Source organism: Anolis sagrei, chromosome 1 (assembly GCF_037176765.1).
Source record: "Anolis sagrei isolate rAnoSag1 chromosome 1, rAnoSag1.mat, whole genome shotgun sequence".
In the NCBI taxonomy this organism is placed as follows: Eukaryota; Metazoa; Chordata; class Lepidosauria; order Squamata; family Dactyloidae; genus Anolis; species Anolis sagrei.
In genome coordinates this window covers 281,617,369-281,639,771 of record NC_090021.1, presented here as the reverse complement: position 1 = coordinate 281,639,771, position 22,403 = coordinate 281,617,369, and the positions used below count along the sequence as shown (strand labels likewise).

General features: G+C 38.5%; 1 protein-coding gene across 1 annotated transcript; it reads right to left on the bottom strand.

Moving 5' to 3' along the window:
• Positions 1–482: 482 nt before the first annotated feature.
• Positions 483–21,726, bottom strand: GARIN2 (golgi associated RAB2 interactor family member 2). The gene is made up of 6 exons (XM_067463225.1): positions 21,433–21,726; positions 15,677–15,879; positions 12,532–12,766; positions 5,839–6,086; positions 3,502–3,548; positions 483–620 (listed from the first exon to the last, which is right to left on the bottom strand). Exons 1-6 carry the CDS (start codon positions 21,511–21,513, stop codon positions 574–576), a joined length of 861 nt encoding a protein of 286 aa, XP_067319326.1. The 5' UTR covers positions 21,514–21,726; the 3' UTR covers positions 483–573.
• Between the last annotated feature and the right edge of the window lie 677 nt (positions 21,727–22,403).

Below are 22,403 nucleotides of genomic sequence, written 5' to 3'. Positions count from 1 at the left end.
CTACTGTCTTCATCCACCACACCCCACACTCCAAGGGGGGATTAAAAACAACAACAATGGCACATGCTAGAGGAAAGAAAGGGATTAAAACTGTGTTTCAGGTGTACAGAGGTATTTAGAAAATCAGAGGTCCTCTTTGTATCCTTTCATCCTGTCTTCTTGGGGATGAAGGTACAGTATCTTCTGCTACATTAGCCAGATTAATCAAAATGTGTGTCTTTTTGGCATACATTTGGTTCAGGTCTTTCAAAACTCATATCTGTGTCTTCCTCTTTGAATTTTGTATTTGATAGGTGAATATTAAAAAAAAACAAGCAATGTTAATTAACATTTATTTTTAGACTTAGGCTGCCTTTAAGGGTGAATCCTTTTGTTAACAAAAAGTTAATACTTAGAAAATAATACCCAGTATGTTTCAGAAATGTTTAATGCTTTGATATTGGAATAGAACATTACTACATATTCAAGATTTATGTCTTGTTTCTCATCTGAACACCCTTTTTTCTTCACTTTCCCTTGATATCTTGACATTTTAGTTACATTTCATATTGTATGAGACTCCATTTTTCATTTTTACTTGTAATAAGGTATTCCGGTTTTACTGACGATCTTTAGGATTCCTGTAAAGAAACAGGAGGAACATGAGGAAATACAGCCCAGGAAAGCAGGCAATAAAGAAAGAGAAAAGAGTTTAAAACAAAACAAGATGACATGATTTAGAACAGAAGAGGGAAAAAAAGGTTAATCAAGGAAAGGGCAGCTAAACCAGAAATAGCTAAAGAATTGAAGGAGGCAAGTACAGCAAGAAGAAAGCAATAGTGTAGGGGAGGGTGGGAGAGAAAAATGTGAAGGAAGAGATCAGTTTTGATTGTTTATAGAAGTGTTCTATAAAAACAAACACATGTAACCATTTAATTCTCCCTCTTTGTGTTGAAAAATATTACTGCACACATTTACTAATAAATACAAAATTGTTATGTTAAGCACACAATGTCTGTACAATATTGCTTGCAATATACGTAGCATTCTTTACATTTTATAGATTTATAAAACACGCATTACACGTTTATCCTAGCCAGGTCTTGCCAGGTCTTTCCAGGACTACTTGTACATTGCTTGCCTTCATGTTTTCTCCAATTTAAATGACAATTATCCGGTTTGTAATAGAAAGAGAAAGTGGGAAAGAGACTATGATAAAATACCAGTATCTTTTTATACTTTGTGTTATTACAAGATGGGAGGTTTCTATTCAGGCAAAGGTTCCTGTTAGATAATGTTGTGATTGCAGGGTTTTTAAAAGTTTGTTCTTCTTCCACAAATTTATAAATTTTCCTTGATTTGGACTTTGGAAATGGATTTTTGACTTAGAGAGCAGTCATTATTTAAGTGTATGTCCTGTTTTTCATTTCAGACAATCTTAGGACAGAGGAAATTTGCTTCTTAGCAAATACAGTAAAGGCTCGCTTATCCAACATAAATGGATAATCAAGCATTTAATTAAACAGTGTAATTGAACATAGGAATACGGAATAATGGATGATGAGACTGGATTCTGATTTTACTGTTGAGGCGCTAATGATTGTTATACGGATGTTTAATGATTTACATTACAATTGTTTTTAATTGCCCTGTACTTGTTCGTGATGTTTTGTATTGATGTTGTTCACCGCTTTGAGTCGCCTGAGAGCTGAGAAAAGCGGTATATAAATAAAGTAAGTAAGTAAGTAAGTAAATAAATAAATAAATAAATGGGCTGGCAGAATATTGGATAATCGAAAATGATGGATAATTAGGAGGAATTAAAGAAAAGCCTATTAAATGTCAAATTACATTATGATTTTATAAATTAAGCACCAAAAACATCATGTTTTCAATACACGGTAACGTTATGTAGTAATTACTGTATCTATGAATTTAGCATGAAAACATCGCAATGTATTGAAACAGCTGTGGAGCTGGGCGGGAGGCAGACTGCATTGGATAATACAGAATGTTGAATGAGCGAAGGTTGGATAAGCGAGATTCTACTGTATTATAAATTGCATTCATTTCTTTTAGTTTTCTGGTAGTGATTCTGATTTCTTTATCAGCAAACTATTTATTAACTTTGCAATATCTCTCTCAATATTTGAATCTTCTGTCATGCTGAGTTTTTGAGATGGGCAAAACTCTGAGTTTATATAAGTGCGAGGTGTTTCACAGTCCTTTTGGAATTGTTTTGAAATTATAAATTGGGACTACTGTATATATACATGATGTTAATCAAAACCTGCCTGTCCCCCAGAATTTTTCACATAGTTTTGGCCTTCTGAACAGATGACGAACTATCTTAAAACTGATAATTTTTTAGAAGTGGGTGTGCTGATAGAGATCAACAATCAAGCAACAATCCACATAAAGAAACCTCGCTAGATTGAATTGGCAATCTGGAAACTAAATAAGAAGCACTATGGAAAACAGCAGACACTAGCACAGTCAGGAAAATGAATGGTTTAAAAAGAAGTAGTAGAAATCATATGAATTAAGCAGTAAAAGGAGGAAGAGACATCTTAATGTTTTTATTTAAAATTGAAAATATAATCTTGTTAACTTTTATCCCAGTGAATGGGACACTTTAGTTTCTCCAAATCATGTTTCATTACACAATTCACACAGAATTATACCTATGAAGTGCATATTTTATGACGTTGCTATGTGTAAGCTGTAAATTCCCACGTTTCAGCCACTTACCACATAGTTTTAATAGTAAAAAAGGTTGTCCCAACAAATCTAATGGTACAGCCTAAACCTCCTCTCTCCTAAAGGGGTCTTCCTGTGATTCAAACAAATGCTCTACTTTGTGTGTATGTATGTTTCCTGGCTCTGAGGGTTTGGTATTGAGGTCTCCATGATGATGCACCTTTACACACTCCTGTGGACATTGAACATTTTTATAACCCACAATATATTGGAATGCTCACTGGGGTCATAAAATAGCCCTGATTAAGGTACTCAGTGGAAGTGTTTATCTGCTTAAAGATTGACAGGCTGCTTATAGGGCAGTGCATTTTGATTTCGTCATGGTGCACAGCAACTACAGTCTTTCAGATGCACATGCATGAGGAAAGCATGTAGATAATTGCATGATATATCTATACAGTGGGCTCCAGGACTGAGGATTTGTGAAATTGAAGGAGGCTAGAGCAAGGTATGCCACATCAAATTAGTGCTCAGCATGCAGCAAAATCAGAGTTTGCTTTCAAGATTATTTTTTTAGCTGTGGTTGATTGGATCTGTTGATACAGAACCTGTGGTTGTGGAGAGTTGACTATATTCATGTTTGGGAAGTCATAGCCAGATTTGTAAAATCTCTTATAGTTCCTAACCAAATCCAGATGCCAATTAGCATTTTCTTCCATGAATTTTAAACAAATGTTGTTATGTGGGCCAAAGTTAATGTAAGTCATGAGAACAGAATGACAGAAATTTTGGAAATGCTCAGAAAATAAATTTAATTCATACCTGAAGTTTGGAGTCTTTTTTCTGAAATGGAAAAAAATCCGCGTTCTCTGAAAGCAGTAAGAAGAAGCAGAAACTTAAGAATTGGGGTCCTGAAACTTTTAAAGCAGAGGGCTGGTTCATGGCCCCTCAGAATGTTGGGGGGTCAGACTATAGTTCGGGAAAAAAATGCCTATGCATACAACACATATTTCATTGTAGTGCAAAAAGTATATGAAGTAACAATACAATATTTATAATGGAGAACAATTTTAACCAACATAAACTTACCAGTATTTCAATGGAAGCGTGGCCCTGTTCTTGGCTGATGAGATAATTAAGTTAATTGTTGTTGTGTGCCTTCAAGTCATTTCAGATTTAAGGTGACCCTAAGTCTAAAGTTTAAGGTAGGGGCCAGGTAAATGACTATTGAGGAATGCATCTGGCCTGCGGGCCATAGTTTGGGGATTCCTTCTTAAGAAGCTTCCATTATAAGTATACAGAAAAACGTGTAACTTATATTGGTGTTGCAGGTGTGACTATACAAATCAGTTAATATGGGATTCCATCCTCATATCTGCTAAACAAGCCAGGGGCATTTTCAAAGGATTCATGGACGTGGTAATGGAAAAGTAATCCACTCCTTCAACATAGGACAAAAGCGGGCAATTAACTTGGAGTCCATAACCCAATATGCCCCATTTAAATTATTTGCACAGTAATCCCACCATGGGGGTTATTTCACAGTGTTCGGTGCCCCAGAGAGGCCTTCCTAGGTGACTTCCCATTAGAAAAACAATTATCTTGTGGTTTAAAACAGCCCATCATCCCTTCATGTCTGAAACCGCCTTCCTTATATCCAGGGTAAATTTGGGGGCAAAAAATGTTTTGGATTTTTTTTTCCAATTTGGGGTCTGGATTCCACAAGAAGAGAACTGGGTTCTCTGCAGGCATGTAGCCGGGGGGGGGGGGGGGGGCTTTGGGGGCTTCACCCCCCCCCCCAATATTTATGGTGGTCTGCGAAAAGGCCTTACTGGTACATTATTTAAACTGTTATGTTTATTCATATCATGATCTGATCACCATGCTCAGTATATCTCATATGCATGGGGGTATTGGGGTAACAATACAAAAGGTTTGCTAAGGTAGACCCTTTTTCACTCAGAGTCAGCCCCCCCCCCCCCGGATCAAAATCCTGGCTACGGGCCTGGGTCTCTGTCATTTTGGAAGGAGTTTTTGAAGTTTGGTGTTCTTGTGAGACGAAGTATCAGATAAACAACCCATGTTTGTTGACTTTACATTTCGTATTGTTCTTAATCTGATTAGTGAACACTATTATACATTATTCTCACATAGCTATTTTATAGTGGAGCTATTTGCTCTGCACATGCCTTTGTCAAAAATATGCACAAATATAAATACACAGGCCTGTAGAGACCATTTGGAATTTCTGACACTAAGTAGCTCCAACTGCACAACACTCTAGTCCAGAATGCAAACAATAATCTCTTTTTAAAGGGACAGATGAATGATCCTTTCCAGATGGAGAGAAGATTATATTGACCAGGAAAGGTGGAATTAAAATAATCTGTCCCTGTTCATTACATCATATAAAATACATTTGAAAGTACTAAATTAGATACCAAGGCTGGAATCTAGGAAAGTTGTGGTGGTGCACCTAGCATGGAGATGCATTCTGAAAGATGTTGGCAACTGGCATGGAGATGCATTCCGAAAGATGTTTATCTCCATTCTTTCTCATCTCAAGGTTTTTTCCCTTTATTTTAGAGCCCCCCCCCTCTTTTAAAAAAACACCTTTGGAAGAGAAAACTGGCTGAAAATTAGCTCCAGTGATATTTTTTCTTGGCAGAACTTGAGATGGCTTTCTTGGCCTTTGGATTTTTTAAGCTGCATTTTCAGACCCATCCTATCTTTGTAAGAGTCTGGAAATAAACTGATGGCTTGTATCTCCATGTTCTTACGTAGCAAGTTTCTTAAGAAATGGATATATTAACTCCCTACCATCACCCTGATTCATCTTATGCCTTTTGTTTAGAATGAGAGTGGGGAACTCTCTGGGGTTGGTGGCTACATTGGTCCCACAAAGGTTCTTAGAGAGCAGCAGCCCCCAAAATGATTTTTGTTGGTTTCAAAATACCCCCAACTACCCCAAGAAGGGCAATTTCACCTTTTTTTGGTCCTCTCTGACCATTTTAGACCTATTCAACCTATACAAAAATAAAGCCCCAAAGACAGCATTACATATAGGTGAACTTAATGTAAGAGGTAAACTGTTGAAATAGAAGTTGGGAAGTAGATATTTCTAATATTTCTAATATTATACCAATATAGATCATGTACCTTGATTTACTTTTTGTGACAGTCTTCTTTGATAATTCTTTACTACACACATCTTGTTTCTTTGACTGTACACTAGTTTTTTTCATAGAGACATAGGGTTGGCTTTGGGTGTCTCGAACTTTTTCAATAGGAATCACTATGTCAGAAATAGTGACATGCTTGGAAGATGCTTTCTTAATGAGTTGCTTTTTTGTTGGCTCTTTCTTGGCATGTTGGTTTATGGCAGTTCCTTTTGATTTTTTGTTTTCCTTTGGAACATGAAAAACAGAAAATACATAAAATGTTAAAATTTCAACAGAAAATCCACTGGGATTCTGCAGAACTAGTGACTTGTGAAAGGTGCACAAAGTGGCGATAACGATGAATTGACACTTGTAGAACAGCCTAAAACAATTAAGTGAAAAAGAAAACCGGGATGTGTAACTCAAAAACAGCAATACTGTGGAACTGGGTGAAGCTGAGAAAGAACAATCTTGGTAATCATTATAGTTGCAACAATTTCTGTCTAATCACTTTTTCAAGCATTGATAGAATGCTTATTATTATTATTATTGCTATTTAATTTTGTTGCAGTAAGCATATACCTTTGTGATACTGGCTTACTGTAGTCTCATTGGTTATGCTCTGCAGCTTATCCTTTTTTTTCTTGGAAGTAAATCTGCATAAAACTGCAGCATAAATCCAATTGTTTTCATAGAAACATAGAATCATAGAGTTGGAAAAGACCATGTGGACCATCCAGTCCAAACCACTGCCATTCTTGGCAGTGGTTTGGACTGGATGGTCCACACGGTCTTTTGTAGCCATTGTGGAACCCTTAATCCAAAATGCTGAGATACTCTTTCTAGGAGATATTGATTTCCACATCTCTGGCCTGTTTACACCACCATTAGACATCAAACAGAGTGTGATCCCCACAACAGAAGAGGCCACATTTTCAGTCCTCCCTGCTGAACCTGCTTCACCATCACCCAGGGAAAGGAAAAACCCTGTTATGAGCCCTGGCCCAGCCCAAAAGGTGACCCAGATTTTCACTGAACAAGTGATTACCACTGAACAAGCGATTCACTGAACAAGCGATGCTTTGAATGCAGGAAAATTGCATTCAAAGCATCCCTGATAGATGGTCATGCAGCCTCTGTTTAAAAGCCTCTAAAGAAGGAGCCCCCGCCGCACTCTGGGCAGAGTGTTCCACTGCTGAACAGCTCTCACAGTTAGGAAGTTCTTCCTAATGTTCACTCAGGTGGAATCTCCTTTCCTGTAGTTTGAAGCCATTGTTCTGCATCCTAATCTCTTTGGAGTCAAAGGGCTATGGATTGAGTTATATATTGAGCGTCATACAGAGGAGATATTGTTTTTCACAGCCTTTCAGAGAAAAAAAAAGTTCTTGTTTTACATATAAGTAACTAAAGTGATCTGATGATATACATCCAATGACCTACTGCTTTCAGCTATAGTAAAACCAATATAATGGTCTTTTCCGATTCAAAATTCATGTATAAATAATTTAAGGAGTATAAGATTTGGCAAGTAAACAACTGAGGCTTAGTTTTTAACCTCTAGGCTTCTGAATGGCTTGATACATTAGCCGCTGCTAGCAAGAGTGCATCTCTGGATTGTCTATTTTTATTTAACAAATGAGTGCTATTTAATTTTTCTTGCAAGTTTCTGGGGCAAAAAATGTGTTAAATTAATGTGTTAAATTAATATTGCTGACTAATAGTAGTCAACAATATCATTAATATTTTATATTGCAGAGAGCAAAACCAATGCATTAAAACCTACAAGAACCCATCAATGCATTAATGCTGGTAGATGACATTATTAAGAATGTTAAACCAAACCTACTATAATTTTGAACTCATTTTCCAGGAAGTGGCATTTATGTTTGTGAGTTTACTTGTCTTGCTGCTTTTCCTGTCATTTTTTAAAATGGTAAACATTTTAATTTTATTGTGTGTAAAAGGCAAACAAAAACCAAAAATCAAGTATTTATTTATTTACCTTATTTATATTCCGCCTTTATCTAACCCAAGTGGGACTCAAGGTGGCTTACAAGTGACACTTAGCTACTGTACAAATAGTACAGTAACTAGCAGAAATTGTACAATTGTAATATCTTTTGAAACTGTACAATTATAACATCTTAACAAACCCTTACCTTCCTACCCCACACCTGTGAATGCACCACCGATGACTTCTGGCACTACTCAATATGAACCGTACATCTATTAAAAACCCACTCTTATATCTGTTTTAGTAAATTCCACTTGTGGCTACTTTAAAGTTTACATTTGTCTTCTTTTTCAGATATCCAAATGCCAGCCTCTGTTTTTTTTTTTGGTTTTTTTTAGCAAATTCTTCTTTGTTTCCTCTCAATACCATTTGTTAGCTTGGCCATTTGAATATATTCTGATAGTTTTGCTCTCCAGTCCTTTATGAGTAATTCTTTTCCCTCTTCCCAGATTTTGTTATTGTTAATCTCACAGCAACAAAGCTATATTGGCTTATTCTTTATCTTCTTTGCTGATTCTCACTCTAAATAATAATAAAAGACACGTTTCTGTTTTTTCAAAGCCTTTTTAATAATCAATTTGTTTGTTTTTTTAACCACCTTTCTCCAAAATTTTTGTATTAATCAACAGGTCTACCAAACATGAAAAAGTACCTTTCTGCATTTTGCACCTCCAGCATTTTCCTCTAAATTGTATTCTAAGATGTAGTTATGTAGTCTGAAAATTAATCCTTTTTTATTATTTTCAAAAATGTTCTCAAATGCTGATTTTCTTTTGGAGAACCCCACACTAGCATCTTTCATAAATCGACCATGTAATTGATAATAGTTAAACGAGTCATTTATCCCTATCTCTTCTCCCCCTTATAATTTCCATTGCTCTTTCTTTTTTGATCAAGTATTCCCTGTAGGTTCTATTCTTTTTTCCTGACATCAAAAAAAAAAAAGTTCCTTGTTGGGCCGCAGTCATAGCAGTGATTGGCAAGTGTGATAGGTAAAAAAAAGAAGGGGGGAGAGAGAGAAATGAACCCCCCCCCCCAACCTTTTAATGTGTTGCCTTGTGGTTCAGAAGCATGTGTGGAAAAGGATGATAATCCCTGGGAAAAATTGGGATGAGATGAAAGGGTGGATCCATAAGCATTACAGATGAGATGAAAGAAGGGGATTGGAGGGAGAGAAATACAGAAAATATCTTCCTAGACATCTCTAACTTACAAGTAGTGGTTTTTGAACAAAAGTGTCTCTGGGGAAAATAAAGAGGAACATATTTATATATATATATATATATATATATATATATATATATATACACACACACACACACACACACACACACACACACACACAAAATTCAGTACATTAGTGAAGGAATGAACAGAGACAATAGTTTCTTGACCCAGTATCTATATTGATACAACTTGGCATCACAACCAAGTCTGAAACAAAATGATTCTTTTCAACAAATCTTATGACTCCCAGTAAGCAATTTATTGCTTTCTCACACCCGAGATGTCTGAGAACCTGCCTGACATGACTGTGAGATCCGTGGCAATGTCACAAATTGCCTCATATGTATCCTATTATGCTCTGACCCCATCTCTACAACTGTGTAAATGCTAATATAACTGAAGTTTAATTCCAGTTTATCTAACAAACCAGATTGAAATATTTAAAAAATGCTAAAATAAATAAAAGGTGATGTTGTTCTATTTTTGTGGTGAGAAAGAAGAGAAAGAAAGAATCATGCTATACTTGAAAGACATGGATAGGACACATTTTAGAAGGAAAAAAGAAAGCAGTAGTTAGGAATGGTGTACTTTGGATCAGTGTTGCTGGAGGTTAATCTACATAGCGCCCACTCAGTAGCTGGTTGGAGATGGCACTCCACGCACCCAAACTGCCCCAATGGTTGGATGGTAACTGCACTGCCGCTCACCAGCAACCTTTACCTTACCCCCCCCCCCTCAATTGGCCATTTGTCTTGAGCTATGATATCCAAAACAACAAGACAGAATGAGAAAGCAAAATGGGGGGGGGGGGGGGAGGGAAGGGTGAAGAGCAATCACTTCCTTCCTCCCCTCACCTATTCTGGTTGCCCAGGCACTCTGGTATCATCATTCCAGGCACTGAGCAGTGTCTAACTTAATTTTCATGCCTGATAGGTATCACAAACAGCAGATTCAGGGGCAAGAGCAGTGTGACCAACCATGGCTGCTTCCCAAATAGGAAACACCACAGTTGATTACATGTGATTACATGTGCCCAAGGCGTTTTGGCAAATCTCCAGAGTATCCCGTGACGTTTTAATGTGGTTCAAAGCCACGCTTCACCGAATCAGTATCATGCAACTGGCGCAGAACTGATTCAGTTCTGCTTTACCTTAAAGGGCAGGTGAAGATGCATCCAAGGACACATCATAAATAATAGAATAATTGGCAGAGATTTAAAAAAATTGAGATGGGGAAAAAGCGCAAGAGCAAGTGCATGCATAAATGTATGTGCAGCCAGAGTAAAAGATTTTCCAGATTCAGAGATAATTTTATAGATAACAGTATGTAATTATCTTTCAACATTTCACTAGGTATATTTTGGACACAAAATAGAAAATGTGCTTTTAACCATCTCGGATAAATATGCAAACCTCAGAAGTTTCCAAAATAATTTTTGTCCGATAAACAGAAACACTCAGATATTGTTTATTTTTGAGGGTGAAGCTTAAGGAAGATTTCGGTACATTATTCATTATTCCAAATATAGCCTATTCGGTCTGTCAAAATTGGGACCTAACATTTGTAGATCCAGTGAAGAAAGCACACATACATAATGCTGGAATTAGAAATCGGTTTTTCTATCTTGCACTGCGATCACGTGGCTTGTACACTTTTGGTTTAGTGGTTAAAAAAAAAAAGAGTATTCCATTTTTGCATCTTCTCCCCCTCCCTGCTTACATCCAGGATCTCAGACAAAGGAGCTAAAAATTACTGTATCCTCTTCATCATCATCCTCACTGAGGTCCACAGCTAATTCTTCGGTCTGGAAAATTACAAAGACCATCATTTCAAAATGTAGCTCCCCATCTAATGTGAAGCAAAATTTAAATGCAAGCCTTTTTCAGAGTCCTGGGACTGAGTGTTGCTCACAGAACACAAATTTTATATTGGGTGTTCTGAACATGAAGTTCTTGAAATTCCAATTTTGTCTCAATGAGTTTTTTTATTCCTTTTTTGTTTTGGTTTTTGTGTGTCTTTACACAAGGACATACTGAAAAATTTAAAGAAATCTGGAATATCATGAGAAGATGAAAGGGAAAGATATGGCCACATGAACACCAGAAGATTGCCCCTGCCCAGGGAGCAGCAGATAATTTGGAGAGCTGATAATGTCAGTTGTAAGCCAAACTGGTGCCAGAAGAATGATCTAACTTCAGATTCTACTTCGTCATTGGAAAAAAATGATCTTGTAACTTATGTTTGATTTCTTGTCAAGACTACAGCCAACTCACTCAGAAAACAAAGAGCACTGAGTGGGGTTGCAAAATTGCAATCCTTGGATGACCTACATAATCTGTTTCAAATTCCCAGCAAAATCATATGCACTGTCACTGACTATAGCTCACATTTGATCAAAGCAGTACTGTAGGAGTTTAGTTTTTCATAGACCTTCCCTTTTAAAGCAGAAAACACACACATTTATTTAAAGTGACCTCAAAAATGTTCTTGTTATCCAGAAAGAACTTATGGGCAATCCTAAATGACTAAAAAAAATATCTCAGTGAAGGGTTTTTACTATGCATCTTCTATTCTTCCTTGATGCCCAGTGAGAACACTTCAGAAAATGCACAACAGACATTTGTTTTTACAATACTCTAAGGAATCAAGAAAATCTAGTGCCACAATTGTATAATGTGCTGCCCCTGGCATTAGGCAAGCTGGCAACTTTACCCAGATATTTGTTGGGTTGTTGTAGGTTTTTTCAGGCTATATGGTCATGTTCTAGAGTAGGCACTCACAAACTGCGGGCCTCCAGCTGTTTGGGCCTCCAACTCCCAGAAGCCCTAACGAGTTTGTCCAATTGTCAGGACTTCTGGTAGTTGAAGGCCCAAACAGCTGGCGGGCCGCAGTTTGAGGATGCCTGTTCTCAGGCCCGTAGCCAGGATTTCGTTTCGGGGGGGGGGGGGGCTGAATTTTTTTCAGGGGGGGTTTCGGGGGGGGGTGAGTTTCGGGGGGGGCTGAGTCTGAGTGAAAGAGGGTCTAGCCTAGCAAACCTTTTGTATCATTACCCCAATACCCCCATGCATATGGGATATATTGAGTATGGTGATCAGATCATGATATGAATAAACATAACAGTTTAAATAATGCACCAATAAGGCCTTTTCGCGAACCACCATGAAAATTTCGGGGGGGGGGGGCTGAAGCCCCCCGAGCCCCCCCCCCTGGCTACATGCCTGCCTGTTCTAGAGGATGCTTGCCATAGATGCAGGTGAAATGTCAGGAGAGAATGCCTCTAGAACATGACCATATAGTCTGAAAAAACCTACAACAACCCAGTGACTCCAGCCATGAAAGCCTTCAACAATACATGTATTTGTTATTTGTCTTCTTTTTCTGTGCCCAAAACATTGTTTCTAAGAACTCCTGATCTGTGAGGAGTTTTATGTCTGTTTAATTTGCACTCACCTTCAGTGTTGTGTTCATGATGGCTCTGTTTTCCTGTTGGTTTTCAAATTCCTGATATGGAGAATGAGATTTCAGTCGATCAATGAGCTGCATCCACTGATGGAAGAGACGGGCCTGCTTCTCTGGTGGAGCACATAGTTCTAGGTAGTAGGCACAGCCATTCACCAGCCTTAGCTTGAGGCGTCTCTCTTCAACAGAGTGAACAGAAAGGTCTACCAACTTCAAGGACAGGTACCTGAAAGACAATTCTCAGATCACTTCCAGGAAGCTGTCTTTCATTTTATACAGAAAGGAAAAACAGACAGTGTATCTCTAGCGAGGTTTGTATCGTGGGATATAGATTCATTCAGTGCATGTGATAGCAAGAAGCCACATGCTGCTAATTTTCAAACCAGAATGATCCCTCACCTGCATACATAGATTAGTGAAGAAAACTGTGAATCACCCTACAAATTGCAGAAAAAGAGCATTAATGATTATATTGGGAAAACCAGTACAATCATAAAACTCTTGAAAGAGAACCTCTGGTTCTGCACCGCATGCTCAATAAACCTAGAAAAAAATTGCATCGGTCCTTTCACAAGATATATTGGTGCTCCATTTAAAAGGGAAAATAGTTTAATGATATTTAATAATCATTTGAAAAGATTGGTAAAAAGGTTACTAATAAATGCACAAAGACACTTCATTTTTTAAAATTGTAGCATATGATGGTCAAGGAATTGTAATGGTACAGAGCTGCTGGCACTGCTAAGTCCCTTAGATCAGTACTACTCAAAGTGCTGGTGCCCAGGCTGGTGCTGCTTTCCAGGCCATTGGCTGCCATTCCCTCCCAAGAAAGGAGGAAATGCTTGTAGCAAATGGGGACAAACTGGTGCTGATCCCTGGCATTCTGGCAAAAAATAATAGGCAACCTGAGAAACACTCTGCTAGATCACACTTATTTTCAGAAAATTTAAAGGTCCACTATTCTGAATGCTAATGGATCTAGAAGATTGGTTTGAGGTGTTTGAACCATTGTTATATAGCCCCTACCTAGTAGTTACCATGCTCTCGACTAAATTAAAAGATAGATAACATCCCTATGTAGAAATGGCCAAAGAATATCCATTTAATCCTATTCACCCATTAGTCATTTCACTGTTTATGACCATGTTGGCTCAGGCCTAAAGTTCACATTCTTTTTATCTGTGCCTTTTCACATTTGCAATGCAAAATAGCTCTTCCTCCCAAAAACCATTCCATTCTGCAGTTATTTTATGAACAATTGTGGAGCTTGTTTCTAAAATGTACCAAATGCATCTGAACAAATTTTACAGGAAAAAAATGTGCTGAAGATATGCATTCTTTTGCTGTAGAATATAATTTTCTAAACCCTGTAACAAAGTAATTGAATACATTTTGATGGTTTTGATTGGTACATAGTATTTTACGTCTAACCAACAATGTGCTGCCACCTAGATTTATTTCTCATTTTTCCCCTTGGATTTGGTATCCTTTGGAAACAAACTCCACAGTTAGATGTCTTATATTTTTTCTTTTTTGACATGGATTTTAAATTGTAAATGTATGAGTCAAGGATTTTTTTAAGTGCTCTTAATTAGCAAGCTGCTTTTTCACATAAGAAAAGGCAATAAATAAGTAGAAGGATTCTAGATGGATCCATTGAATGATCCAGAAGGACTTCTAAGTATCTATTTATTTAAAGTTTTTTGCACACCCCTCTTCATTGTACTGGTTTGTAAAACAGTATTTAAATAATCCCACCTTAAGTATCAAGATTTAGACCAACTGAAGATTTTTTTTGCTAGTGCCAATGCTACTGTACTTTAAGATGTCAGACATAATGACAAAGTTTTAAAAAGGCATGATTACATGGAAAAATAAAAATCACTGTGTCTGGCATCTTAAAGAGCAGTAGTGTCGGCACCAGAAGAAAAAAAACAGTCATAGAATCATAGAGTTGGAAGAGACCTCATGGGCCATCCAGTCCAACCCCTCATTGATACCACTTCACTTTAAATTAAATAGCCATGTTATTGGAGTGCATTCCCCCATAGGAAAGTTTTGCTCCACAACCTATGCTAAAACGAGCTCTCCTCCGCAATTATCTTGCCTGAGTTTTTAATCTGTTTCTACCCAATTTTCTTTTATCCATTACATGTAGCTCACCCATGTTACCATTGATTGTGTTTATTGTGTTTATTGTAATTTTATATTGGTATATTGTCTTTTGTTTTATGTAATTACGTTATTATTGTTTATTATTTGCGTTTTCGGTTTTGTTTTATTTCATCTAATTGTTGTTTTGGGTTTGGCCTCATGTAAGCCTTGGCCACTGACCATTGTAGTTATTGAATGTAATTGTTGTTTTAAGGTTTAGCTGTAATATGAATTATGATGTTTATTGACTGTATGTGATATTATGGTTGGAAACTGGTCTGAGTCCCTCAAGAGAGGTGAGAAGGTCGGTATACAAAACTTTTAAATAAATAAATAAATAAATAAGCCGCACTGAGTCCCCATTGGGGAGATGGAGCAGGGTACAAATAAAGATTATTATTATTATTACTATTACTATTATTATTATTATTATTATTATTATTATTATGTGAATAAGGTTCTTTGGCAGACAATGTTGCATCTAACCATCTAGTGTTCATAATTCTGTTTTGGTATAACAGTGGGGAGTGATGGGTATATTATTCTGTATCCTAACCCGCTTATGCAGGATTAGAGAACCAGGTGGAATGAAAAACACACTCATCCCACCTGTGAAAAGAGTGGAAGAATGGTTCCATTCCTTCTAATGCTGAAAAGATCACCCATGATGTGAAATACATGAATTCCTGATTTAAATAGCTGTTGAAGGATAAGACATGTGCTATTATTTAGGAAGATTAAATTAAATTTCCTAATTAATTAAATGGCACTTGAAATGTTGGAATATAGCTTCTAGCATTCATCACATTGAGTGTGCTTGCTAGGGCTCCTAGGAATAGAAATTTTTGAGTCCCAGCCCAATGTATGAGAGTCTGGGGAAAATTGGATAGATTTTGCCCCGTTTCCTGAAACCAAAACAGAACAAGCAGCTGTGATGCATGATTTGCTCCTAATCATTCACTCTTCTTCTGTACTTAGTCACCTGGTAAGTACAAGTTTGTCTTCGGAGCCTACGTGCTTTGATCTTGCTGGACGGGTTGAAATATTTTCCTGGGAGGATGGAGGAGTTGAATGTGCCAGCAACATCACGTTTGGCAAATGCAGTTCTGGGCTGGAAGCACAAATGCCCATAGTTACATAGTTGGGGCGGTTATGAAGGTAAATTGATTCACCTCTTTTGTTGACCTGCAAAGATATAACAGGTTACTTTTAAAACAACCCCTCAAAATTCTTTTCAGGTAAATTCTTATTCTTATGAGGTGCTGCAGGTTATGGTTGAGTATGTGGCTGGAGGGACCGTGCAAGAAGTAAGGTTGGTGTGACATATTTAATCAAATACAACAATCTGTTTTACATCACACTTAAGAAAGAAACCAACCAAACTCCATTATCATCATTTCTCCTTACCCTCAGACAAATGCAGTTTTTTTAACAGGTTTTACTTTGCTAAGATGGCTTGTTTGGTAGTGTAAATATAATAGAACAACCAGAGCAACCTTTCAATCAGGCTTTCGTTCAGGTCATGGGACAGAGATTGTCTTGATAGCTATTACTGACGAAATTCGTCGTCAGTTAGACCGAGGCGGATCAGCGCTATTGGTACTCTTGGACCTCACAGCTGCATTCGACATTGTGGACCACGACTTCCTGATTTATCGATTGGCTATGTCTGGTGTATGAGGTTTAGCCCTGAAATGGTTCAGTTTGTTCCTCTGGGACTGGAGACAGGGGGTGGAGTGGTTAGGCCAAAGCTCTGAGAGCTCCTGCCTTTGCTGTGGAGTTCCCCAGGGTGCTATCCTCTTTCCCCTGTTATTTAATGTTATCTACGTCCGGCCACTTGCTGGACTGGTGAGGAGCTTTGGCATAGAGTGCTACTAGTATGCAGATGATACCCAGCTACTTTTGCGTCTCGAACCTGGGACAACCGCGATTTCTGAGAACTTTAGGCTGTGTTTGGAAGCAGTGATGAGTTGGCTGCAAGCGAGCAGACTAAAAGTGAATTCTGCTAAAACTGAGATACTCTGGCCTGGCCAGCCACCAGAATTAATCCAGTCTCTGCCTGATTTCAATGGGGAAGCTCTGGTTCCGTCTGCCACTGTTAAAAGCCTTGAGGTTGTGTTGGACTAATCGCTGACGATGGAGGCCCAAATAATTGCCATAAGTAAGCAGGCCTTTTTTCATCTTCACCAGGCAAGGAAATTGGCATCCTACCTTTTGGTAGAAGCATTGGCAACAGTAATCCACGCAACAGTCACCACGAGGTTGGACTATTGCAACACCTTATATGCCGGCCTTCCAAAGTCAACAACCCAGAAGATTCGGATGGTCCAAAATGCAGCAGCCAGGCTGCTAGCGGGATCATCTATAAGATCCCATATTGCACCGATTCTGCAACAACTGCATTGGCTACCAATAGAACATCGGATCTCTTACAAGATACTGATCCTGACATTTAGAGCTCAAAATTGCCAAGGACCTTTATATCTGAGGGACTGCCTCATTCCTTTTCTCCATCGGTTGTCACCTCGATCCACCCAGGAAAATCTCCTATACATACCGGGTCCTAGCGAGGTACACCTGGAAGCTACAAGGCGTAGAGCTCTTTTGACCTATGCTCCAATTCTGTGGAACTCATTGCCTCCATACATTAGAGCAATATCAGAGTTGTGACCTTTTGTAAAGGCACTCAAGACTTGGCTGTTTGGTTGTGCATTTAAGTAATCAGATCTAATTTGCCAAATAGTCACTGCTGAATGTTTTTATGTTGAATGTTTTTATATTGTGTAAATGCTAATTTAGACTGTAAGTCGCTTGGAGCACCTTGGTGGAGAGCGACTAATTAAGAAATGAAGTGAAGTGAAGTGAAGAGCTTGTTACATTTTGACATCTGAAGAGAGTTCATATAGCCTTTAATGCAAGATGAGTTCCAGATATTCCTGGATGATACAGAATCTTTTTCAACCCGGTGTTTGGTCTGTTTTAGAAACTGAAGTGATATGGCTCACTCTAGAGGCTGAAGAGATAGATATTAGCGTTCTGCTTTAACATATAATAGGTTTTTTGCATGATTGCACTGATGTAGGTCGCATGTTTGACATTTCCTTATGTTACATCAATTGACCTTGAAGGGAAGCTGGCATGGGCTGGTCCATGAGGTCACGAAGAGTCGGAAAAGACTGAACGAATGAGCAACAAAACATTAATGTGACTTGTTACATTGCATTTCCATTGTTACTGGACTACATTGGTGAGAAAAATGTTAATAGTTCCAATATTGCTGCTGTTCAACTATTGTTTCATTCTGCCGCAGTTCTGATATTCCGGCAGTGATGTGGTGTTATTTGGCATGGTCCTCCTTTTCTCCCCCTTCCTATCTCTAAGCATGGTAAAGTTCACTTTCAGTTCCCCTGATTTTTCTTTAAAACATTTGCTGTAACTGCACAATTATAGGAGTACCCTTTATTTGCAGGAAGCATTGGGGCTGTGCAACCGCAGGGTTGAAAAAAGCAAAAAAATTAACTATTGTGCAAGCAGGTGGGGTCAACTGAGGCACTATGGAACTCTGATTGTGAGAATGTGCATCACCAAAGTGATACCATGACACTATTAGTGTGAAAGTGATCGTTTTCATACTAGCATGTTTCTATTTCCTTAAATATTGCGATTGCTGTGAGACTACAGACTGCCATGAATAAGCCCTGACAGTGGGAGTGTGGTCCTGCTTCTTATCATCTTTAATGTAATGCTCTTAATTCCCCTGGACCTCTCTGCAGCATTGCTCCCAAGAGGAGACTCAGACCTCTGATAATATTATCCAGAGGAGATTACTGTGATGTCTTTTATGTGAGGATGCCTTTGAAGAGTGTCTGGAGAGTTGGTGATGAAGGAGAGATTATTAACTGAAGTACTGCTTTTTTTGTTCTTGCTGCTGCTGTTGTTTTTATCGCTCTTTTGAGAGTCAATTTTAAAAGTTTTGCTCTAAAATACTTTCAATTTTTATTTGGATATTGTTTGATCAGAAAGGTAGAGTTTGCTAATCAATCCATTCACCCATCCAACACTGTACAAAGGTAGAAACTAGTCCAAGGCACAATATAATTACTCTTAATTTTTTTTCATGTCAGGAGCGACTTGAGAAACAAGGAGCTCTGGTGGTGCAATGGATTAAATCCTTGTACCGGCAGGACTGAAGACCAACAGGTTGGAGATTTGGATCCGGGGAGAGTGTGGATGAGCTCCTTCTGTCAGCTCCAGCTCCCCCTGCAGGGATATGAGAGAAGCCTCCAACAAGGATGGTAAAACATCAAAACATCCGAGTGTCCCCTGGGCAACTTCCTTAAAGACAGCCAATTCTCTCACACCAGAAGCAGCTTACATTACTCTTAATAATATCTTATTATAATACAAATGCTATTTATTTACTTCATTTATACTTGATGCTTTATCATCATATGAAGCTGTAGAACAAAATGTTTGAAAGAGGAGCCACTGCAGTGGAGGGGAGCAGGTAAGCATTGCAAATTACAATACTAAGAAGAATCTTCTGGTTCTTTGACTAAGCAATCCTTGATCTCAGTACATGCAATGGCAGCTCATTTGTGTGTTTGTTTTTTGCTCTTTCTCACAACAATGTGAAGTGGTTCAAAATGTACAATGAGATAAAGCATGAGGTATAGAATATGGCATGGATATAACTAAGATTCTTTTTTATTCTCAAAAATGTATATATGTATGGAAATTTGGGAATGTGCTTGTATGCAGCCTAAGTGGTTTTTCCCAAGTTAATTGTCTGAATCAAAACCAGGCCTGAAATCAGTTTGAAAAGGATACAAACATTCATCTTCACCAAAAGAACCTGGAGTTACATGAATACCAGAATGAGGACTTGAGCATCTTGCTTCAAGTAGACATATTTTCAGCCAATTGTTTGGACATTTCTTATGGTTCATGAAAAGCTTTTTAGAAGATTCACAAACAATTTTTCCCTGGATGGCTGAGTACTCATGATCCTAGAGTGGCTTTTATTGTCCTGGTTCCAGCTGGTAAATAGTCATGAGCTAGACCCAAATGACATGCAATTCTCCTTGTCCCTAAGATAGCTAAAGATAGCTAATTTGGGGAGGGGGGGGGGTAATATAAACTGTAGCATCTTCATCATCATTATATTAATTATTAACTCTAAAGGGGGCTAAGTTGAAAGGTGATATTGCAAGAGATGACCCTTCAAGAATCTTCTCCATGTCTTCAGGTAGTAATTGAAAAGTATTATAACATAAAGTAATCTTTGGGAGAACAGTACTGATTGTACTGCAGAGTCAGTGCAAAAAAACAGGAGCTTTTTTGTTGAGTTCCAGGGCCAGAGAAGCAGATGGCGGAAACAGAAGAACGGCCTGCCTCAGGGGAGCGTGCTTGCTCCATCCATGTTCAACATCTACACAAATGACCAGCCACTGCCAGAAGGGACAGAGAGTTTCATCTATGCTGATGATCGTGCCATTACTGCTCAAGCAGGGAGCTTTGAGATGGTAGAACAGAAGCTCTCCGAAGCTCTAGGTGCTCTTACTGCCTATTACAGTGAAAACCAGCTGATCCCTAATCCATCTAAAACACAGACATGCGCCTTTCACCTTAAGAACAGACAAGCATCCCGAGCTCTGAGGATTACCTGGGAAGGAATCCCACTGGAGCATTGCAGCGCACCCAAATACCTGGGAGTCACTTTGGACCGTGCTCTGACCTACAAGAAGCACTGCCTGAACATCAAACAAAAAGTGGGTGCTAGAAACAACATCATACGAAAGCTGACTGGCACAACCTGGGGATCACAACCAGACACAGTGAGGACATCTGCCCTTGCGCTGTGCTACTCTGCTGCTGAGTATGCATGCCCAGTGTGGAACACATCTCATCACACTAAAACAGTGGATGTGGCTCTTAATGAGACATGCCGCATTATCACGGGGTGTCTGCGCCCCACACCACTGGAGAAATTACACTGCTTAGCCGGTATTGCACCACCTGACATCCGCTGGGAAGTAGCAGCCAATAGTGAAAGGACCAAGGCAGAGACATCTCCAGCTCATCCCCTGTTTGGGTATCAGCCAGCACGTCAACGACTTAAATCAAGACATAGTTTTCTTAGATCTACAGAGACACTCGCTGGAACACCCCAGCAAGCGAGAGTCCAAAAGTGGCAGGCCCAAACCCAGCACCTCAATTCATGGGTGATACCAGATGAGAGACTCCCCCCTGGGCACTCAGAAGACTGGGCGACTTGGAAGGCGCTGAACAGATTGCGCTCTGGCACCACGAGATGCAGAGCCAATCTTAAGAAATGGGGCTACAGGGTGGAATCCTCGGCATGCGAGTGCGGAGAAGAACAGACCACTGACCACCTGCTGCAATGCACCCTGAGCCCTGCAACATGCACGATGGAGGACCTTCTTGCGGCAACCCCAGAGGCACTCCAAGTGGCCAGATACTGGTCAAAGGACATTTAACCAAATACCAAATTTACAAAATCTGTGTGGGGTTTTTTTTTTCTCTTTTTTTTCCCCTTTTTCTTTTTAATCTCTGTGTTTGTTTTGCTCTGTTAGAATTGTAATACAATGGTTGCTGATGACACGATAAATAAATAAAGTGCAAAAAAAAAAACAACAGAAAAAGATGAAGTTTGCAGCATAATTTGGAGACATTCATGCCGTGTTACATTGCCAGTCCTCTAAAAATTCTGGTTACCTGAATAAAATTGCTCTCAAACACAGGAGCTCTCAAAGGAATATATTCTCCTCTCTCAAGAGCTTTTTGAAGATCTCCCATAATTGGAATACAAATTCTCTGTGCTTGATGGGACTTCTGAAATCTGGTTGCTTCTTGTTATACCTACACACAAGATTAAGAACAAGATCGTATTGGAAACTTACATAGGAAACGTTTTCTGATAGACACCAGCATTATAGTATGTGACTTAACAATTGCAGAGAGTATAGGCCGAGTATCCCTTGTCTGAAATACTTCAGACAAGAAGAGTTTAGATGCCATTTTAAAAAGATTTTGGAATACATCTGTTTGCACATATGTACATAATGAGATACCTTGAAGATGGGACCCATGTCTAAACACAAAACCATTTGTGCTTTATGTATATTTTATACACATAGCCTAGAAGTAATCATATGTAATATTTTTAATAATTTTGTAGATAAATCAAAGGTGTACATTGAACCATCAGAAAGCAAGTGTTTTACTATCTTAGCCACCCAAGTGAATTATTTTGGATTTTGGTCTCTGGAATTCCACATAAGCAATGTTTATCCTGTAGTATGAACATAAGCTTATCCTTTGGAAAGGCATGTTGTATATTGGATATAACTATTCAAAACAATGTTTCCTTGAGTCTTTGCTATAACCTGCCACACATAGAGATAGTGGTATTTTATTTATCAGTGTTATTATTCATTTAATTTATATTTCACCTTTCTCCTTTTGCGGGACCCAAATTAACTTATAGTATTTTAGTCTAGTGTTTTAGATGCTTGTGTAAATTAAGGCATTATAACAGGAAATAGATTTGATATTGATACATTTCATACAACTTCACCTATCATGGTTTCTGTAACTATCTGCACCGAGACTGTGGCGCAGCTGGCTGGGAGTCAGCTGCATTAAGATCACTACCGACTGAAAGATCATGAGTTCGAAGCTTCCGA

Bases quoted from the DNA above. Each gene is read 5' to 3' on its own strand.
- GARIN2 (XM_067463225.1), bottom strand. From the start codon at position 21,513: ATGGGAGATCTTCAAAAAGCTCTTGAGAGAGGAGAATATATTCCTTTG. The intron at 3,549-5,838 runs GTACATGATCTA...TACTGCTTTCAG, and splicing joins GTCACAAAAAGTAAATCAAG to AGAACGCGGATTTTTTTCCA. The intron at 621-3,501 runs GTATGAATTAAA...GTTTCTTTACAG, and splicing joins AAAAAGACTCCAAACTTCAG to GAATCCTAAAGATCGTCAGT.